The 20,622-nt window shown below is 45.5% G+C and overlaps 1 protein-coding gene across 1 annotated transcript; it reads left to right on the top strand.

The window, feature by feature from the left end:
- Window positions 1–401: 401 nt before the first annotated feature.
- LOC143185994 (tyrosine-protein kinase-like otk) lies at window positions 402–19,226 on the top strand. Its single transcript, XM_076389348.1, has 9 exons — window positions 402–505; window positions 3,654–3,956; window positions 15,174–15,297; window positions 15,384–15,817; window positions 15,963–16,259; window positions 16,342–16,908; window positions 16,994–17,269; window positions 17,348–17,533; window positions 17,604–19,226. The coding sequence occupies exons 1-9, from the start codon at window positions 466–468 to the stop codon at window positions 18,659–18,661; spliced, it is 3,285 nt and encodes a 1,094-aa protein (XP_076245463.1). The 5' UTR covers window positions 402–465; the 3' UTR covers window positions 18,662–19,226.
- Window positions 19,227–20,622: the final 1,396 nt, after the last annotated feature.

The following is a 20,622-nucleotide window of genomic DNA, read 5'->3' as shown; positions in this document are numbered from 1 at the left end:
AAAGTTTGGTTAACATTAAACAGTGCCGTCTAATTGGTTCGTAGAAGAATGTGTACATACGTATTCACATATACACATTATATTGGGTATAGGAAGAAAGTTGAAATGCGCGCGCTCAGGAATCGAGCGCAACCTAGTCGGTAAAGAGGGCCAATGACCAGATGGCGGTGTCATCTGGTAGCAGCGAGCGAATCAAATGACTTGACCATGAACCCTTGAAACAGGGGTCGCCACAACTTAGCGTGGGTTAGCGGCCTTCAGTATCGCGCGTCGTTTATTCCTGTTCGGTTCGTTCGAGTTTGGTTTCGTGCAGTGGTGTCTTTGCTCGCAAACTTCAAAGGGAAAACGCAGTAGAATGATAACGACACGAGAGTTGTAAATAACAGGGGCCCGTCTTTCTCGTTTCGGTTTCTGCCTGTGTACCTTTCGTGCCCGCGTGCTTCCTACGTTTCGACGCTCGAAAGGATGAACCGTCTCGACGTAACGACGCTTCTCCTCACTCTTCGTGAGTATTTTATATTCATAACGGTGATTTTTTATAATCTACTCCGTTTCCTGCTCGCGTAGTATCCTACCGCAAACGGGATCAAAAGTATGTCTTGCCGACGATGCGCTATTTCTCCGGCTTACTCTTCAACCTTGCTCATTTTCTGTCACTCTCTCCGTCTCCGTCTCCGTCTCCGTCTCCTTCTTCTTGATGGCTAAACTATAACCACTGTCAGACAAACGACCGCTTTCTGTCAATTTACGTCCAGAATAGAATCTCTTTCTCAGGATTGTCTTGCCATTGCAAAACAGAACATTTGTCTAGTAGCTTTTACGTATCGACTAGGGTGACTATATTCTATAATTCACATGAAATTCTCGAGATTTAGGTGTTATAATTACAGATCTCGTTTATACTTGATTCGATTCAGACAACTTTAGTAGAAATAGGGTTTTTAAATATTGTTTGTACCTTGATAGGTGTCGGAACAACTACAGGTACATTAATGAACATATAGAACGAATGGAAAGAATAGACGCTATCACAGAATTAAAGAGGCCGATGGTAAGCTCGTATCGATGAGTCGCCTAGCAAAAGTGACAGATAATCCTTAAAAGCGAATCGGAGCTCTAATTTGCCATTGATCGGTCGGACGCACTATGCCGATCTTTCACGTGCATCGTTGTGCACGAGATTCGACATTATCGCCGGCGATGCTAGTGATGCTAGTGATGCTTGAATAGTAGTGGTAGCCGAGACGATGGTGTAGTGCTCGAGGGGATGCTGACTGCTCTCAACCTCTCTCCGCCATCCATGATGCCGGCTGGTTACCACTTCTCTCTCTCTCTCTCTCTCTCTCTCTCTCTCTCTCTCTCTCTCTCTCTCTCTCTCTCTGTCTGCCCCCTCCCTCTCTCGAAGAGGAAAACCGGTTCGATAGTCATGTACACTTACAAAGCGAATATACGCAGACTCGTTGGAAAAGGGGGGTTATATTACATACCCACCTCCCTAATATCGACGCTAACGTCGCTCTCTGAGTAATTAGTAGCGATGCTCGCGAGTTAGAATCAGCCAGCCTCCACAGGTCTCCTCGCAGAAGCGATCTGTTGTCTTAAAAATGTCAAGTACAGCATTCCTACAAGCACCTACTGCGAGTGGCATCCAAACACCTATTATTTACTCCGTCTGTCAAAATTGTAGGTTCGGACAATATTTTCTCCTCGTGCGAAAATTGTTCTACATTCGTGTCGTCGATGGTCGGCCCGCGACAAACCCTTTAGCTCCACTTTTCTTTTTCCGCCAGTTCCTAACCCAGACCACTCTGCCACTTATCTTGGTCCGGCATTCCTAATTACACGTCTCGGATTACGGATGAGAGAGAACGAGCGACCTACTGCCGTTCGGATACACCCTGTAGGATGAAAAGGGGCAGATGTACCAGTTCGTTGCTGCTTCACCATCCCCTGCTTCTCTTTTTCTCACCATCCTTTCTCCACTGGTTACCAGAGTAAAGGTCTTTTGTTCGTAGTCTGATGTGCAGAGCTATTTAATAGGACACCGAATGTTATTCAGTCTTGAAGTTACAATCTCTCTATCTCGTTCGGTGTATATAAGTATTTCTGCACTCCAAGTCTTTCTTTGTCGCTATCGCCGACATGCTGTTGCATGGGTGCGCCGCGCCGCGCCGCGCCGTGGGGTCGCGGTCGAGCTCGAAGAAAAAATTATATTAGCCCTTTGATGCCTCGGGTGCGGCTGGTTGGAACGACTCGGAAGAGAGCGAATAAAAGCAGAGACCGCGCGGTTAATGCGGCTATTTACGCATAAAGAGCGAAAATGACGCGTTTTCCTCAGGTAACGGCGTCGTTTAATCAAATGTCACGGCCTATCGCGCAGATTCAACCGAAACGTGTACTATCGATAAAAATGAAGAAGGCATAGGAAGAAATTGAAAGTAAGCTTAGTCCTACGCTCTGATGTCTATCGGCGAAAAATACGGCAGAGTGGTGTTAGAGTACTTGTGTACTGTCAAAAGGGTGTTGATACTCTATTTCGCCTCAAATCCAATCCATGCTTATTCTCCGTCTTACTTTTCTTTTCCTTAATCACCTCTCACACCTTCTCGTCTCTTTTTTTCGTCGACCCTTTATTTTTTATCATTTTTCGTCTTCCTTTCCTTTTATTTATTCACTTGTTCTAAATAAAAGCTTAACTTATTCGCGTCCTGTCTCGGCAACCCGAGACGAAGAAAAGAGCTCGTAAGTTGTATTCAGGATCATGAAAAACATTTGAAGAGAGTGTGAATGCCCTGAAGGCGGCACTCCGAACACAATTTACATTTATAGCAACGGAAGGCAGAATTTTCTGCAGTTTTTCTTTTTCTTTTTTTACTTGAACTTACCGCCACTCGTAAATCATATTCATAGACTTCGCTGCCCACGAATCACTCGATAGAGTGTGTCGGTATTCTACTTGCGCCCGATCAATTACCCATTTCTATAGACGAACGGTCGTTACTAAACTGGATGTGTCTACTTTTTCATTCTTTCATTGCACAAGTTATTTGCATAGGCAGATATTTTATTTTGAACAAAGTCCATCGTTTTGAACAACCTGTTATACGATAATTTAACGACCTGTTTCTAGTTACTTAACGTTTCCATGCAGAATATGATTCACCTTTGTCTAATTGAAACACATTCTCTCCTAAATCATAATTATTATGGCATTCCGTGTTGAATTTATTAATTACCTTTCGAAGAGCTACCCCGAGCATAAATAAATGAAATGAGCGAGATAATGATAGGACGTATGGCTGTGTAAATGATGGAAAAACAACAATCGATTTTCGTCTCGTCAGAAGAGGATTTCATTGATAAGGAGTACTGCTTGTCGGTAAATTGTCGGTCAATTGTCGGTAGGATCAGTTAATGTACAATTTTGAATAATTATTTACGCGTGCTTCCATTGGCTTTTTGACTCATTTTCTTTTCTCATGGTGTAGAGGTGATAGGATCGGCGAATCGAAACTATGAAACTATATCGTTTTCTACTTACTTACGTTAACTTACTCCGAAATGGTTGGGAATTTATTTCGGAGTAATTCGATGAAAAGAAAGATTAAAAAAACCATTGATTCATCTGACGTTTGATCCGTGTGTTTGTACAGTGGCATCGGTGTTTGGTCAGGACGGTGACCTTTACTTCTCGGTAAGCCCAGGCGAGCATTCGGTCGTCGAGGGATCACCCGTTCGCTTGAGATGCGAAGCGCAGCCTAGTTCACATGTCAAGTACGCGTGGAAAATCGACGGACAACTGCTGGCTCCTAGTCCGCGAAGGCACCAGGATGGCGGCGATTTACGGATCACCAGGGTCAATCGAATCCTCGACAGTGGCAACTTTGTCTGTGTAGCTACTCATGACGAAACTGGTTACTCTATCGAGAGTTCGCCAGCCAAGATCGACATTCAATGTAAGTATTTTTTATTCTATGCTTTTCTTATTCTATACATATTATTTGAAGAAAACTGTGTCGTGTAGTTAACACGTTTCGTACAGTGCGTCTACAGACGGTTGCGACCAAAGAGCACGATTTCTTCGCGTAAACGTGCAATATTTTATTTTTTTCAAGCAGCGCGCATCCTTCCACAGTTAATTGTTGTAACAGCTAATCCGCCGATTTGAGATTCGGTCCTTCCCTAATCGATGAGAGATGACTGGAACGAAAAGGAAGACAGATCTCAAGAACATCATTTCACGACGAACCTGATTCGTGGCTATAAGTTGTTCGCGCAGCACATTTTATTCGCCCTTTCTCTGCAGAACGCAGATCAAACGCCTCTCGGAATGGAAATTGCACGAGCTGAGCTAAAGAGGGATAAGCGAATGCGCAGATAAGAATTGGGGGAAAGAAAAAGCGAGAGAAAAAGAGCAATGAACGAAGACGGAAGGGAAGCACAAAGGTAGAAATCGATTCGCGATGACTTAGCCAGCTAAACACGTGCTCCGGGAGCTCCTTTTGCTTCGAACATCTCTAATATTCTTCCCTCTCCTTGTTCACCTGCCTTTGCTCTAGGCCGCAACACACTCTTCTCTTCGCTGCCCAATTATTCCTCAGCACGACATTAATTAAGCAAAATAATTTTTCTTCGAATTCAGCTGCCCAATACGTCGTCCAAGTATGCGCGTGCATGTACCTACGTATTTGAGCCGGTGAAATTAAGCCTTGACTGCTTTCGCGTTTTAATGATTCGAAAACGCTCAAGAGTTGGTCTGCTGTTCCACACGCGTGGAAAATAAATCCAACGATGTCGATGTCGAGAGGAACGATGTTAAGCGTCGAGACGAATGATACGAATCAACTGGGGGGGAGAGAACTGGGAAAAAAATGTTTAAAAAGACGAAGAAAATGAAGAAGAGGAGAAAACATGTAAATATAATGTTACGAGTGCGAGCAATGCAACCGTACCTGCCTACCGTGCTGGCGTTTTATTTTCATTTCGAGCTGAAAATACAGAAAATGGGCACCGGTTTGCTCTCGCAGGTCGAGGTGGGGGACGATTTAAAGCGACGAAAAACACAAGTACATACATACATACATAAGTATGTATAGGTGCAACGCGCGACGCGCGACCGTGGATGGGGTAACAGGAATCGCGCTACCGTACGATATTGAACGAATAATGAAAAAATTTGCAAAAAAGGACGTGTATATTATTAAATGGAGGGAACGACATGGAGAAGAGAACAGGGAAATACTAGTGAGAAACCGTGACGCGACGCAGTGTGCGAAAAAGTGTGTGGGGTGAGGAAAGAGAAACGACGCGACGCGACGCGACGCGACGCGACGCGACGACCCGGCGTCGTTAGCGAGTCGGCACCTCGTTATCATGTATCGTTTCGTAATTATTATTACACGGTGCTACCAGCTCGGGGAAGTGCACCGAATACGAGTACATTTAGCGCGAGCTTGGTAGGCACCCGTCGTCGGCTCAATCCTCTTTAATAATTGCGATAAATGTAATAATGATAATAACGATGGACCGTTTTCATTGGATCGTATCAACCCAACTACGTTCCCACCATCCTTTCGATCGGTTATACTCTATTCTGTCGTAGCAAGATGTCCGCTCACCGTGCATTTCTATACAGAGAAATCGTAATTGCAAGCGGAAGTTTCGTTTCGATGCAGTAATATCGTAAGGTCGAAAAGCGACGACGTTAGGGAAAGCGCGAATCCCGGTTTTTCCACTCACGAAAGGTCGAGCGTCTGATGAGTGATCTCTCGAACACGCTCAACGATGACGAGCTTGGCCTGCCGTGAATATTCTGCGTTCCTCACTGTGAAAACCATCCCGTTCCCTCTTTTAATTTCCAACCCCTCGGCTCGCGGCCGCAGACCAGGCTAGGAGGGACGAACGGCTGGAAGCACGGCTGGGAGCACGGCTGGAAGCACGGGGGGTAATAACACGCCGAGGAGGAGCCTTTGTCCAAATAAAAAAATAACATCTCGCTTCGCAACGAGGAAGAGCCGGCCGCGATACGCGACAATGGATAGGAAGTTGTTCAGCCTCGAGCTACGGCAACTGCAATCGAGAGATGCTGGAGAGAAAAGGAAAGGTGAGGGAGCTCTGGCCGAGGGATTGGATTTTCTCCTTGACGACCCGTGTAACGTCGACTTTAAGTCAGATTATACATGTACTAATGCAACTGTATTTGATCATACGATGCCTTAGATTCAATCGACCAGGTCGATGTACCTACCTGCTATGATTTTCTTCGATCGTAATTACAGATATATACGCGATTTTTCGACGAAAAGCTGCGTTCTCAATTTCATTTCGACCTATGTAGATTCCGATGAAGCATTCGAGCCGACTCGGCTGCATAATACGAGGCCAAATGTCAATTAGGGAACCGGCATTGTACATCCCAACAATAGCCACTTTTCAGTGGATCCGTATTGTTAGGAAGAAGGTGTGCGCAAACAGTTCTCACTTCGAAATACCACGGTGAATTTACCTGTCCGCGTGAGCGCGCAGCGTGGCTCGATCAGATTCATCGGTTCCGAGTTCCGAGAAACAAAACGAAGCGCTCATTGATATTTAACGCTGTTCCAGCTTTTACGTGCTTCGAGTACGGCTACACATTCTTCGTTTCAAGCAGTTCGATCTATGATATCCTTTTCGAATACAATTGTGAAAAGGGAGCTAGTTCGTTTCGTTCTTCGGTCGTTCTTTCCTTGGCTTCTTCGACACTCCATATTCTTCCCCTTCTTTTTTGCTCTTAGTTTTGCTCTTAGTTTTGCTCTTCCTGGTTGGTCGTTCGCTCGTGTAGACGGAGAACTCGATTCAGGGAGGGTTTGCTCGCATTTTCATTGTCTCACCTCCGTGCGGGCTGCGCGACATTGTCGTTGTCGTGAACGTCGTTGGTTCGTTGAGAAGCGAGACCGAGAAGGGAAGTGAAAGGGAAGAGAAAGAGCAAGAGCAAGAGGGAGAGGAGTAGGTGGGTGACCGAGGCAGGAACCAGGAGCTAGGAGGAAGCTAATCGTTGAGGCTGCAACCAGGGGTGGCTGCATTTTTTAAAAACATACCTCGAATGTTCGTCCTAAGTACGTAGCACGAGAAACTCTTTCTCCCCTTTTCTTTCTTTTCTCTGTTCTCGTCTCTAGAGCCAAGTATATCATGCTAACCGTGCCCCGACGTATTGTGCTGAATGAATTGCAGGAGCGCAGCGTGTTCAACGCTTCGCGCCTCGGCTACTCTTGGTTGACTTTAAAAAGAAGGTAAAATGCACGCCGTTGTGCCCTGTCGGTGCTTCACGAAAGGAACTCGTAATGCAATCCTTGCTATTTCGAACGAACCTTTGCAGGCTATGTTGTATCGTACATATGCGTTTGTTTTCCTGGACCCCCGAGTAAATGTTTACTCGAACGTGTGCCAGTGAGGAAACGCTCGAAAACGCTCGAAAACGCTCGAAAACGCGTCGCGGTTTTCATCCGTTTATCGCTGCGTCGCGTCGCGTCGCGTCGCGTCGCGTCGCGTCGCGTCGCGTCGTTAAGAGTACGCTACTCGAAAGAAGAGAATTTTCTTCAAGACAGGTCTACATTCCCGCGATATTCCGGTTCCGTCCGTCTCTTTCGAAGCGTTCCCGTTCTCAGCCGATTTGTTTCGCGCGACTTTTGTCTCGCACGGCGCAACCCCTGTCTGTCAAATTACCGTCATCGAGGCACACAATCGGGGCCAAGTGTACATGGTGAAGCATTTCAGTCGGGGAGCCTGGTGATCGTTCCATACGCCAAATGAACGCGCCTAATAGCGCGGAGCGGAAAGGGTGCACGACGTCGTTGTGCGTGAAAAAAAAAACACGCGGGGACCGAAACTGAGCGAGGAGGACGACGGGAGAGAAAAGCTGGCGCAGAGGATGGAGGGAGGAGATGAGATAAAGGAAAAGAGAGAAGAGGTGAAGCAACGGCACAGAAAGAAAAAGATACCCCATCGCGAGAATCTGTCCAATGAATACGGAAGACTCTGGTCTTTCCATTAATTACGATCCTTACTAATTAACCCTGCACGTTTTTCCCTAATTAGTTATGCAACTCGTGCAAAAAAGAAACTGCCGCGTGTAGGTACATAAGTTGCTGGATCGCGTTAACCGTTGTCGAATCTGTTACCCTCTGCGGAGGAAGAAGAGGTATTTGTTCATCCAGCAAATGTGCGAAAACGACGAGACTCGTCGGAAAAGTAAAATAATGCTCTTTTCACAACGCCTTAAGATATGTTCGACGCTCGATGTTGTATACGTCGCGCATGCGTCTGTTGTTTCGGTAAACCATTCACCGATATATTGGATGAATCGATGGGTGTACATTTACCGTCGAGTACAGTCACTTTTATGTTCAAGTTATGTTCACTATAGCTGTATGATTTCGCCGAAAAGATGTATTTCTTCTATCGTATCTTTGACATTACTTATATTTCTGTAGGAAACAGCTTCTGTTTTGATAAATATTTTTAAGATAAAGAACGACGAGTTCCTAGTGACATAAGAGGTGTCCGTCGAAATATATTGATCGTCGCAACCCGTTCATTGTTTGGCTGAATTTTACGCGAGGAAGCGTGCGGGAAAGCGTGCGAGAAAGCGTGCGAGAAAGCGTGCGAGAAAGCGTGCGAGAGCTGGTAGGCGCAGCACCGACCCTCAAACTCAAGTACAGACAGGGGACGGAAGTGATCTTTCCGTTTCTGATTTTCAGTCGCGACAATGCTTGCTTTTGCCCTAGCACGATCTGCCACTGCATTTCTGCTAGAATTTCATTGAAGAATAAGTATCGATTGGAAAAGTCTATACCCCGTTACGCTACTCTTTCGCAGCTGAATTGATAGAAGACAGCTTATAGGATCGGAATCGCCATCCCATGTAAGTATCTACACCTGTATATTTAGCACTCGCAAAAAGGAAATAGGTATCTATAAAGTTATGTATTTCGTGAAGTGATACAATGATGGGATGTGTAGTCAGTAATGGTTCGATGATCGTTGGAACGCATTATGAAGATTAATTTATCTGTGCGTAGCGTCGTTAGGTCTCTTAACGTCGTGGGTGTATCCTAGTATCGACGCATAGATATGTGACATTATTTTAAGCAAGTTTATCTGACGCCAACGCGCTTGGACGAACGATTTCAACTATATTTCTTTCTTTTCTTTGGCTCTTTCGTACCAACTTTTTAACTGAAAGATTCTTGTTCAACAGTTCTATATGTACGCATGTTGTAGATTTGATTTCATTAGTTAGCGATGTATGTAATTTGAAAATTTTTCAACCTAACTAATGGGAATGGAGTTCCCCAGCTTGACAGAGACAGCATCGAGTGTGTTCCAATTGCGTCGAAGCGGTCGAGAAATCGCGCACCTACATGTTCACTTTATTTTATTGATTTACATTATCAGCAACGATATATGTACCTACAAGTACAGCCGTTACACTCGAGATATATCGATTATTGTTAGATGGATACACGAAGCAAGAAATTGTTTCCGCAAAATTGATATTTTTGCGAGAATTCCTCCGTATGAAACTGGAGGAAAATGTATCTCGAAAGTACGCTAATAAAGTTGAAGTACTATTAAGTACTTGCCTTGGCGATGCTTCATTTTCAGGTAGTACCTGGCGCTAGGGTTTCGCACGTTATTTTCACAGTTACGAAAATACATACCTACTTACCATATGTCGCTTGCTATATCCCTGTTTTTTTCCTCTTACTTCCTCTCCTTTCTTACCCTCTGCTGTACAGTTTTTGTATTCCACGTAGGGTGGTTTCGAGGATTGGCACTCGAAGCACGTTCGCAATACACTCGGACTCTCTCTCTCTCTCCCTATCTCTCTCTTCCTTCTTGGTTCCTCCGCAATTTCCAGTCTCCTGGAATTGGATAACTCAAGAGCGGTAACTCAAATCGATACTCGTTTTTTCGAAGTAGAAATCCACGAGTTGGAGTCTTGTAAATGATTGATATGCTTTGTCTGTATCCTATGGAACATAACTGTCCAAATTGGCCTTGTTCACTTGCAATCAAAAGGATTTGCTTTATATTTGGTCGAAGGTATGTATGCATGCATGCATGCATGCATATAGATATATTGAATTCGACGAGAGGATACCAGAGAGGGCTCCATCCATCGAATTCTCTCTTTCTGGAAAGCAAATATGTAGATTGTCACCGGCACCCTCTTTCGGGTTTTATTACTACGGTAATCCCTGCTTCCTTCGCTGACGATTACCGATATCGGTATCTCGTTTAGCGTTCGAACGTTGTCATTTCGAAAGAGAATTTATCTCGGCCTTTTACGACAGTTCATAAATAATGAAAACAGAGTTCCATGTCGCTCTTGCTCTTTCACTCAAGATACTCTTAAAAAATTGAATCGCTGCGAGGAGGGAAAGAGGCCGATTAGGCGATCGGTGTTTAACATAGCTGGATATAAACAGCTTTGAAAGTTGGAATGCGGTGAAACAATTGCGACACGAAAAGTAACGAGGCAAAGTCTCGTTCGTTAGTAAGATCGATTCTAAAAATCCCCGACAGCTCTCCCTAACTCTTCGTCCACCCTTCTTTTTCCATTAACGGAAACACCCTTGTCTCACGAGTAGAGTTGCGCTGCGTCGCGCGTCGCGGCCGCGCCGAGCCATGCCACGCCACGCCAGCATAAAACGATCGAATGAGAATCGATTTTTGTTCGTTAGCGAAGCGGAATTCGGAGGCTGGTCCGATCAATGAAAAAACGTCTCGACAAATTATGCATAATTAAGATAAAATGTTCTTTTCGTAGGGACATGAACTGTCCCTTTGACGGTTCAACTTTTCTTTACCTTTTCATTTTCGAACAATTGCCGAATAAGTTTGTCGTTAATCGAGATATGTACAACTTACCTAGAATATTTGGACGATGGACGCGTACACTAATCCTGAAAAAATATCATTTACTCGACATCATAACGGTATGCTGTTTCTGTCCAACCAGCAATGTTATTGTAGTCAAAAGAATGGCTGCACTCGTTAATATCTATCGTTAATAACTGAAAAAGCCATTAGGTGTCGAATAAAAGTCACCTCTTCTCATGTGAATCTCGTGTCCCGAGAATACATATGATAAGATGCCGTGATATTTTGACTTTCTATACGAATCGTTGATTTTGCAAAGGGAAAATGGAAAAAATATCTATCGGATTATACGGTAGATCAGTTTTCCAAAGCGAGATTATAGAGTACAGAGTCGTCGAGCTGGCCGAGTCAGAGCTGGCAGACGAGGGCGGATAGGTACAGTTCTGGAGAGCCATAAAACTTTATGGTGCGTTTGCATCGACCGACCCTTCCCCTTCTCCTCCCCTCCCTCGCTAGCATCCCCATGGCAACGACCGACCCCTGAACGGAGCTACCCTGCGTTCATCTCCTCTCTCCTTTCTTCGTTCTTTCCTTCGGCCTGGATGTCTGTTGGCCTCTCTTCTCCTTATGAAGTGCATGCGTTCTCTTTCTATTTTTTCAGTCGGTCGTCTCACATTCACCTTCGGTTCGTTTTCTTCGCCCTCTAGACAGGAGCAGGCGCAACGTCACTGTCTTTCTCTTAATTTCACGTGCCGTACGACGTACGGTGCATGCGAACGATTCTACTGTTCTACGTACTCGAGAGAATAGAAGAAAAATCGGCTGCCGGGACGAGCAGCGTGTCTACGGCACTAACTTATCTATTCTAAGTCCACAATGAGTAGAAGGGAGGGGCACTTAGAACTTTTCCGGTTTTTCGAAACGAAATTAAATTAAATTTAAATTGCTTAAAATATGAGACGAAATCGTAGTAGAAAATTTCTTCATTCTGAAAGTATATTGTTGTTTCAAGAGAATTTTTTATGCACTTCCATTTACAAATAATTGTGGGAAGAAAGATAATGCATGAGTATTCGCATATATCTCGAGCTGAGTATACCTAAATTGGTGGTGTCTCTCGTCAACGAATTAACTCGTTCAGCCTTTCAACTCTATCCTCTGTTTCGGTCCTTTCGTTAGACCTTAGCTTTCTCTTCTCGCTCGACTGTATGGTATTCTCGTTTTTCCTCTCTCCTCGTGAGGCTAATGTCCATACATGGTCGCGACGCGACGCGACGCGACGCGTAATCTCACTAGGTAATAATTGAAGAGGAGTTAGCTGCCCTCGTAGGACCGTGGATCACCGGCCTTTCGTTTTTTTCCTTTTCTTTTTACCGAAGTTTTTCCAGGAAAAAGTGCGGTTTGTTTGCACGTCTAGGATAAACAAGCGCGGCTCGTGGAAAGGCGGAACACCATCCGCGTCCGGGAGGAGAGGCAGGCTCAGCGCGCGGAAAACGGCAACGGGACCCGTCGCGTCGCATCGCGCCGCATCGCGCCGTGACGTTTACGTTTCTCCCTGTTCCGACCGTGCTTTTCTTCTTCCCACACCAGGGCTCTGCCGCGCCGCGCCGCGCCACCACGTCGCCTCTGACGTTCATCACCCCTTTGGCGGTATTCTTTCATGTCCTTTTCGGTTTACAATGTACGTAAACGATCTCCAAGGGGAGTGCGCTTTGTCTTCTCGAGGGATATTAGATTTGAAACGAGACGCTTTTAACTCCCCCGTCTACCAGATGGACGCCTACGTCGCCGATGCCCCTTTCGCGACAAAGTCATTTCGATTCAACCAACGATATTATTCTATTTTTATTCCATCCGAGAGTTTCTCGTGCTTCGTATCGCTGTTCAACTATCTTCTCTTCTCAGATTTCCAGTCAGTCTGTTGGAACCTTTCGAATCTGTTGCCCTGTACTGCACGTCAACGAAGATATGATTTTCGCGACAAGAAAAGGAAGCAAAGGGCGGAAAATTTGAAGGTCACAGTTCGAGAAAGCAAGAGTTAAGCTCTCCGGAAACGGGTTCTAGCTATACGAATTAACACGCAACACGCGCGCCTCGTCCACGGTGTTTACACGAAGGTTAATCTCGACATTCTCGACTGCGTTGTTAGTGGATGCTGCGAAGGAGTGAAAAGGACCGCCGACAGAGGTGGGGCCAGCACATACGATGATAATAATAAACGTTTCTCTCTCGCTTCCTCTCCCATCCTCTTCTGCCCTTTAGCAACGGTTAGTTCATCTTTTTTTCTCTTCCTCCCACCCCCACTTAACGCACTCCTTGCTGGCGGTGCTTTTGATCTCTCGCTTCGTTTGTGCATTTAAACACGGCTTTCCGAGTATGTAGTGGGTTGAGCCGTGAAGAGCGAATCTTGAGAAGGATATAGGGACAAACCCTGTGAAATGAAGAGAAAAAGAGAAGAAGAGGAAAGGAGGAGCGCAAGAGAGTAATTGATGAAACTAGAAATGCAAATCATCGTAACACAGACGCGTTTCAAGTAGAACGTTTGGCTATCAAGTTATATGTAGTGTATTAGGTATCAGACACGCGAAATAATCAGCCTGCCAAACAATATCGTGCCTTCCCAGAAACTAAATAGAGAAAAGCCTCTTGATACGACGCGTCTCGTCTCGTCTCGTCTCGTCTCGTCTCGTCTCGTCTCGTCTCCGGCTAACCCAATATAATAGGACACGACACGACACGATAAAAAAAGCCGTCAACGACAAAAGCTTCGTCGCGGATAAACGTAAAGAGATTGAACAAGCTACGCGAAACCAGTCGGCTGTTAATAATGCCACCTCAGGGATACATATCGGTCTGGAATGTAGTTCGCCTTCATTTCACGGGTAACCAGGCATCCGCGTTGAGTAAATTCCATCTCCGGCATGGTTTTCGAAAGCTCGAGTTTGAGAATCGATGAGGACTTTTAGTTCGCTGAAAATCAAAAGGAACGCGACGCGTCACGATACGGTAAAATCTACTAATGGCTCGTAGCCACTCATCTTTCACAGATTTTCTCCACCGAACTGCGTCGCTCGGAAGATAATTTTCTAATGGAAAATTCGATCGATGAAGCGTGGTATTTAAATCTGTATCAGCAGATGACTTCCTTAATGAAATGGAATCGGCAGCGGGTCGTTAATGCGAGTAAGAACGTAGAACGAGACAGGTTTGTTTAAGCGGGAGGGACAAGTAAGCAGAGAGAAATAAGAGACTTGGATGGAATCGAATATTGGGAACGTAAGTTGGACATCGACATTTCTGACTTAGTCGGCACGAATGTCTGATATGGAGTAATACAAATTGGAATAGGACGTATACATATAGGCAGTAGGTTTGTTGAAAATCTGGAGGTATTATCGCCGATAGAAGATGGTGAAGCAGTCCGAGAACAGACCTTTCAACAGGAATTTCAGGAAAGAAAGAAAGAGCACCTAACGGGGAGAATAGGAGGAAATGCAATCGCGAAGGTCTAAAATCTAAGAGAACGATGAAGAAAGAGAAGAAGAGGGTAGAAGTTGTTCTCTGGGAATGTCAGCTCGATTCCGTCCTCGTTACTTTTTGTTCCGGTGCGGAGGGATCGAGAGCCGCGGCGGCTTCGAGGCGAGCGTGTAACCTACCAACGATACTGCCTCAAAACCGGCGGATTTAATCGAATCGAATAAAACATCGTGGCCGAAGCAATCCTTCTCCCATCCTCTTTCCTCCTCTCCACGCTCTACTCTTCCCCTTCCTTTGTTGCTCGTTCTTGCCCGCTTGGTTTGCCTTATGGCTGCGACAGGGCGACATATAATTGTAGAAGAAAAAAATGGGAGGAGAGAAGAAGAAAGATCTGTCGATTCGTTCTCCCGTTTGCGCGGAACAAACGCTTCGTTTCGGTTCATCTTCCTATTTTTTCTTCATTTGCTCAGACTGAGTCGAAAGACTCCGGCAAATAACTTTGCTGGCGATTTATGGATGCATAAAGAAACGGGCTGCTGCGCTCCTTTTTACCAACCGCGATGTTTGGTGGAAAAAAGGATGGATACGACGACGGATCTACTCGAAGTCTTCTCCTTCTGCATTGACAAATTATTTGCACAGTTATTGGATTAAGAATGAAGTAGCAAATTCGACACGTTTGGAAATCGAGCGTAAACGAACAGGGGAAGGGGAAGGGGAAGGGGAAGGGGAAGGGGAAGGGGAAGGGGAAGGAGGCGGGGAATGGCACGACGAGACTGTTAAATTATTCGCAAGACTGTTGCCTGATCGATCCGCGGGAATTTCTGTTTCAGGGATCAGCGAAGCGGCGGTGCAGCTACAACAGCCAAAAGTACCATCCGCGATTCGTGTAGGAGGAGAAGTTGAACTTCGATGTCACGTCGACGGGTCCGGCGACATGAAATACGAGTGGTTCAAGTTAGTTGTTTTATCGAAACGTCCTGCTATTTGCAACGTTCGAATCTAAAGTTGAAATGCAAAAATGCCGGGAAATATTGTTACAGGAATCGCGAGCCGGTGACGAAAAGCGAGCGTATCGAGATCAAGAAAAAGAAGCTGCATATTCGCAGAGTGGTGGTCGAAGATAGTGGCATGTACGACTGCTTGGCGAAGAACGAAGCCGGATCCTCTCCGAAAATGGAAAGTTATCCCTTGATCGTGTCGGGAAACGACACCGCTATGATAAAGGTAGTCCCGACGAACCTAATCGCGAAGCGAGGAGAGCCGGCCATCCTCCACTGCGCCTTCGAGGATGCTGATTCTGTTCAGTGGTTCTTCAAAGAGATCGGCCCGCTGGAAACGGACGACGAGAGAACTGTTTTCGAAAACGGCACTCTGCTGATACGTGCCGCCGAACACAGGGACCAAGGATTTTACTCTTGTCACGGAGAGAGGGGAGATACGACCGTTGCTTACACGGTTGATCTTCAGATAGCTTGTGAGTAACGATTTTTATCTATCCTTCAAAATCACCCTTTTTCTTCTTGGCTAACGTCTAGGTATACGATTCAGGCGTGCTAATTCGATGCTTACTATGACGAAGAGCTGTAATCGATGAGAAAGGTACGATTGAATTTTTCCAGATTTGATGAATCTGTCTGCGGCTTCGTTCGAACCTCTTCTATCGAATCAAATGGCGATAGTCGGTGAGGAACAGGAGCTTCAAGTGAGCTGCTTGGAACCGGCAGGGCTTCCGACGCCTAAGGTCTACTGGAGAGATCCTAAGGGGCATATTATAAGCGATTCTGGGCCGGTGCGGGTTCAAGATAATACGCTCATAGTTGCGAAAGCTCGATTGGGCGAGGATGATGGGAATTACACTTGTGTCGCCGAAAATATGGCCGGAGAGACCGATATGTATGCCCAAGTGGTAATTTCCAGTAAGTTTCGCGTTTCTCGAATGAGAACTCGCAGAAGAGAAGAGAAGAGAAGTGTAGTAGCGTTTCGCACCGTTGGTTTCAGCTCCGCCGACGCTGATAAGCTCCCCGGAAAGTGAAAGCGTGATGGAAGGCGATTCTGTGACGATGACTTGTTCCTATTCCGGAATGGAGGCACCGGTCAGCCACGTTCGCTGGCTGAAGGACGGCGAACCTGTGAAGGAAACCGGTGGTCCGACTAGGCATCGAGTCACCGATCACCACGGCAACGTGACCCTGCACATTCGAAGCGCCGATCTGTCCGACAAGGGCATGTACATGTGCGAGATATCCACGAAGGGCTTCCCTTCGATATATTCGGAGCGGGCCAGCTTAACGGTCGAGGAGAAGCTCAAGTTCTCACCGCAACCGGTGGACAAGCGGCTGGAGCTTGGCTCGACGGCTAAAGTGCCGTGCAAGTCTCAGGGCGCAACTAATCCGATGGTGAAGTGGATGAAGGAAGGGGCAGGGGAGGAACTCCCGAAGCACGTACAAGATATCAATGGGACTCTCCATTTCAATGGCGTTCTCGAGGAAGACAAAGGCCGGTACACTTGTATAGCCAGCAACGCACAGGGATCGATCAACCATACGATCAGTATCGACGTAGTCAGTAAGTACGACACCCGAATTAGCTTTCAGGCGAGGGGAAGTTGAGCGAAGAATCTTGATGGCGAATACGATCGTTATCGTTACAGTCGCACCAAAATTTACCATTCAACCGCAAAATCCAACGGAAGCGATCGAAGGATACCCTGTGATGCTGCACTGCGCCGCAGAAGGCGATCCCAAACCGACCATCCAGTGGGACAAGGATTCTCGTATGAATAATCTGAACAATTCTCGCTTCGAAGTATTGACTAACGGTAGTTTGTACATCAAGGAAGTCTATCTGACCGACGAAGGGAAATACGGGTGCACGGCAGGTAACAGTGGAGGTTTGAAACGAGAAGAGGTTCAGTTGAACGTGAAAGGTAAGGTTCTGTCGACTCGCGTTGCAACTAATTGCGGTTACGATTCAAACGATTTAGGCGATACATCCCTGCTTTCAGCTGGCGACAGTTATAGATTCGACATCGATCTGGAAGCTGGAGACGACGGAGCGATGATGACAAAAACGGTGACGATTACTTTGAGCGCAGCAGCAGCGTACATGGTTCTGGTCGTCGGTTTGATGCTATACTGTCGTTATCGACGTCGTCGTAGGAAGCAGCAGTACCTTCAAGAGCAAGCAGAAGGTATAGTATGCCGCTCTTTATTGTTCCAAAATCGAATATCGATGCTAATAATCCAATTTAAATCGTGTAGAGAAACTGGAAAACGGAGAGGTACAGGAGGAACAGACCGAGTTAAAAGAAACGGGAAACTGCAAAACGTTGAACTCGAGTAGCAAAAGAAAGGAGAACCGCGATTCCCACAACAAAAGCGATGGCGCGGATACGGCTCACAGCCAAAGCAGCAATCAATCGAGAAAATCCAAGTCGAACTACGATAAGATCGCGGTGTCTCGAAGCAATTTGAAGGAGCTGAAGCCCCTTGGTCGCGGGGAGTTTGGCGAAATCTATGCGACAAAATATCAAGCGGACGGCGACAAGGAGTCCCTCGTGATGGTTAAGAGTTTGATCAACACCAAAGATGAAATAGCTTTGCAGGAATTCAAACGTCACTTGGACCTTCTCCACAAGCTGAACCACGAGAACGTCGTGAAGCTGATCGGTCTGTGCCGCGAAGAGGAACCAGACTACATGATTCTCGAGTACACGGACTGGGGCGATTTGAAGCAGTTTCTGATCGCGTCGAGAAAGGACAATAACTCGAGCCCGACTCACGAGTCGAAACCTCCTCGTGCGCCTCAACTTTCGGTCGCGCAAATTCTCTCTTTGTCCAATCAGGCGGCGAAGGGTCTGAAGCATCTCGCGGACAGCCGCCTAGTTCACAAGGATATAGCCGCCCGAAACTGCCTGATAGCCAGTAATCTAACGATCAAGATCTCGCTGCCGTGTATGTCCAAAGAGCCGTATCAGCAAGAGTACACGAAGCATAGGAACCAAGTGATTCCGTTGCGATGGTTGCCATACGAGGCGGTCTACGAGGACGAATATTCAACGAAAAGCGATGTCTACTCGTTCGCTTGTCTTGTTTGGGAAATGTTCCATCAAGGTGAGTTGCCCTTCAACAAGATGAACGACGAGTCCGTGTTGAACGCGCTCAAAGCTCAAACGCTCGCGTGGAAGCCCCACAAAGCGGCACCGCCGTCTTTGCAAGAGCTTCAGGTGCAATGCTGGGCCAACGATCCACGGGAAAGGCCGACCTTTGACGAGGTCGTTTCAAAAATAGGTGAAATTGTCGTCGACAGTTGTCTCTAAATTGCTCGACAACGCCACGAGGCTGTAAATCGGAAATACTGAAATACGGGTAATGATTGCGCGAAAATCGTCATATCTAGGAGACATTGATGCTTATAGGAAAACAGAAGAGGAAGGAGGAAAGGGGAAAAGGTGTTATTTTCCAACCATCTTGAACGTTACTCAAACTGAGCTAACAGTTTAATATCGAGGAAAATCTTCTGCTTTCTCCAGGTATCGCTATCGTAGCTCATCGATTACGGTTTCGCAGTGATTACTCGTGTCACGGTATTCTGTCGCGTCCACTAGCTCGATAAGGTTATAATTTATTTCTAACACCGAACGATCCGCTCCAATCGCTGCTAACGTCGAATTAAGTAAAAGTACGTACAACTTCATGTACGCGCTGCAATATTATATGACTAATGCAATATACATATAGTAATCAGTATCTCTCAGTATAAACGATATACTTAAGTATTTCGATCATCGCACATCGGATATTCGTATAGGATACATTATAACTGTCGTTCATGGCACTGCATATGAAATTGCAAGCTACAGCGCAAATGCATCGTTAAGAAAGTATCACGACCATATCAATAATTGAAACGAACGACGACGATTTTTATATGCGCTTCATTCATCTCTACGCTCGTTGTATTCCGTTAAGATCTAAGGCTTAAGGATTATTTATAGCGCGCGACCTATTATACATGTACTTTGACTGGTACATTATAGGTACATACCTACATGTAAAACTATATGCGCGATGTATGCGTCTGTGTACGGATGGGGCCGTGTGACAAAACTTATTTGCACGACTACACGAATATCGTGTGCTTATATTCGTCATACGCAAACGAAAAGAATAGAACGAGGAGGCCAAGGGAGCGATTGCTCTATAGGTACACCGACTGAACGTGAAACTCTAGCAAACGTTCTTGTACATACAAAAGGTAAAACTGTAAGTTCTCTCGTTAAGTACAGTAGTAATTCGACACTGATTTTCAATGAATAATTATTTCTCGTTCGTTTTCGACGAAAAACTGTTGCTCGAATTGCGAGAGGGATTCTCACTGCCTCGTATATGTTCAGTGAACACAGCGTGAAAGACTAAAAGCGAACTTTTCGCGATAGCGTTGAAATTTTATATCGAGCATTTTTGCACTATTTTTGCATTCGGAGAGGGATAGGTTAAGAGTCGTCTCGACGGGTGTCTGCTTTTTCTCAGACCGAGTCGATTGTCCATATCACGAAATCTATACAACGAAGTCATTTACTTTCAATTTCATCTAATGGCACTACCAGCGGTTTATCACTTACTTTACGCGCATCATTTCGTTCCGAGTATCGTTCAATTATTCGATTTGAATGCCTTGCTGTACGTATCACAGTTCATTCGAAACAATCCACTGTCGTGTCATCCTGAAATGTTTAGTTTTTGTGAACGTAAGGAGCGTCTAGGATACATACATATGCATGTATGTATATTTGGGGACAAGTCGCTAAAGATGCAAGAAATGTGATACAGAATCGCGACAAGCCGCTTCACTTGTTCACAAACCGAGCTACACCTTTATGCCGAAATGTTCATAATTTAGAATATAAAGAATAAGCCGTGATCGCGAGCCGTGATCAAGTCCTTAGCCGTACAGAAGAAAAAGATAGTTGGGAATATGCAATGACTGTGTAACGTATCGCGGATCCGATATACTAATTAGAATAAAAAATGACTGCCACAAGTTGCGCGAGGCAGAGCGCGCGTACACATACAGAGCTGAGAATAATTTTGAAAATCAAGTACCATGACAGAAAGATCCCTTTCGATAGCTGCGTGCTTTCGCGTGTATGTAACAACAACACACTCAAATTTCATCGCGACAGTTGGATCGATCACTTTTTCAATTTACCTATCTCTATAATAATCTGCAGCTCTGCATACGTGTACGCAGATGAAATATAATATACTGTATCATATA

This window comes from Calliopsis andreniformis, chromosome 12 (assembly GCF_051401765.1).
Source record: "Calliopsis andreniformis isolate RMS-2024a chromosome 12, iyCalAndr_principal, whole genome shotgun sequence".
Classification (NCBI taxonomy): Eukaryota; Metazoa; Arthropoda; class Insecta; order Hymenoptera; family Andrenidae; genus Calliopsis; species Calliopsis andreniformis.
The sequence above is the reverse complement of the archived record's forward strand: the minus strand, read 5'-3'. Positions and strand labels throughout refer to the sequence as shown.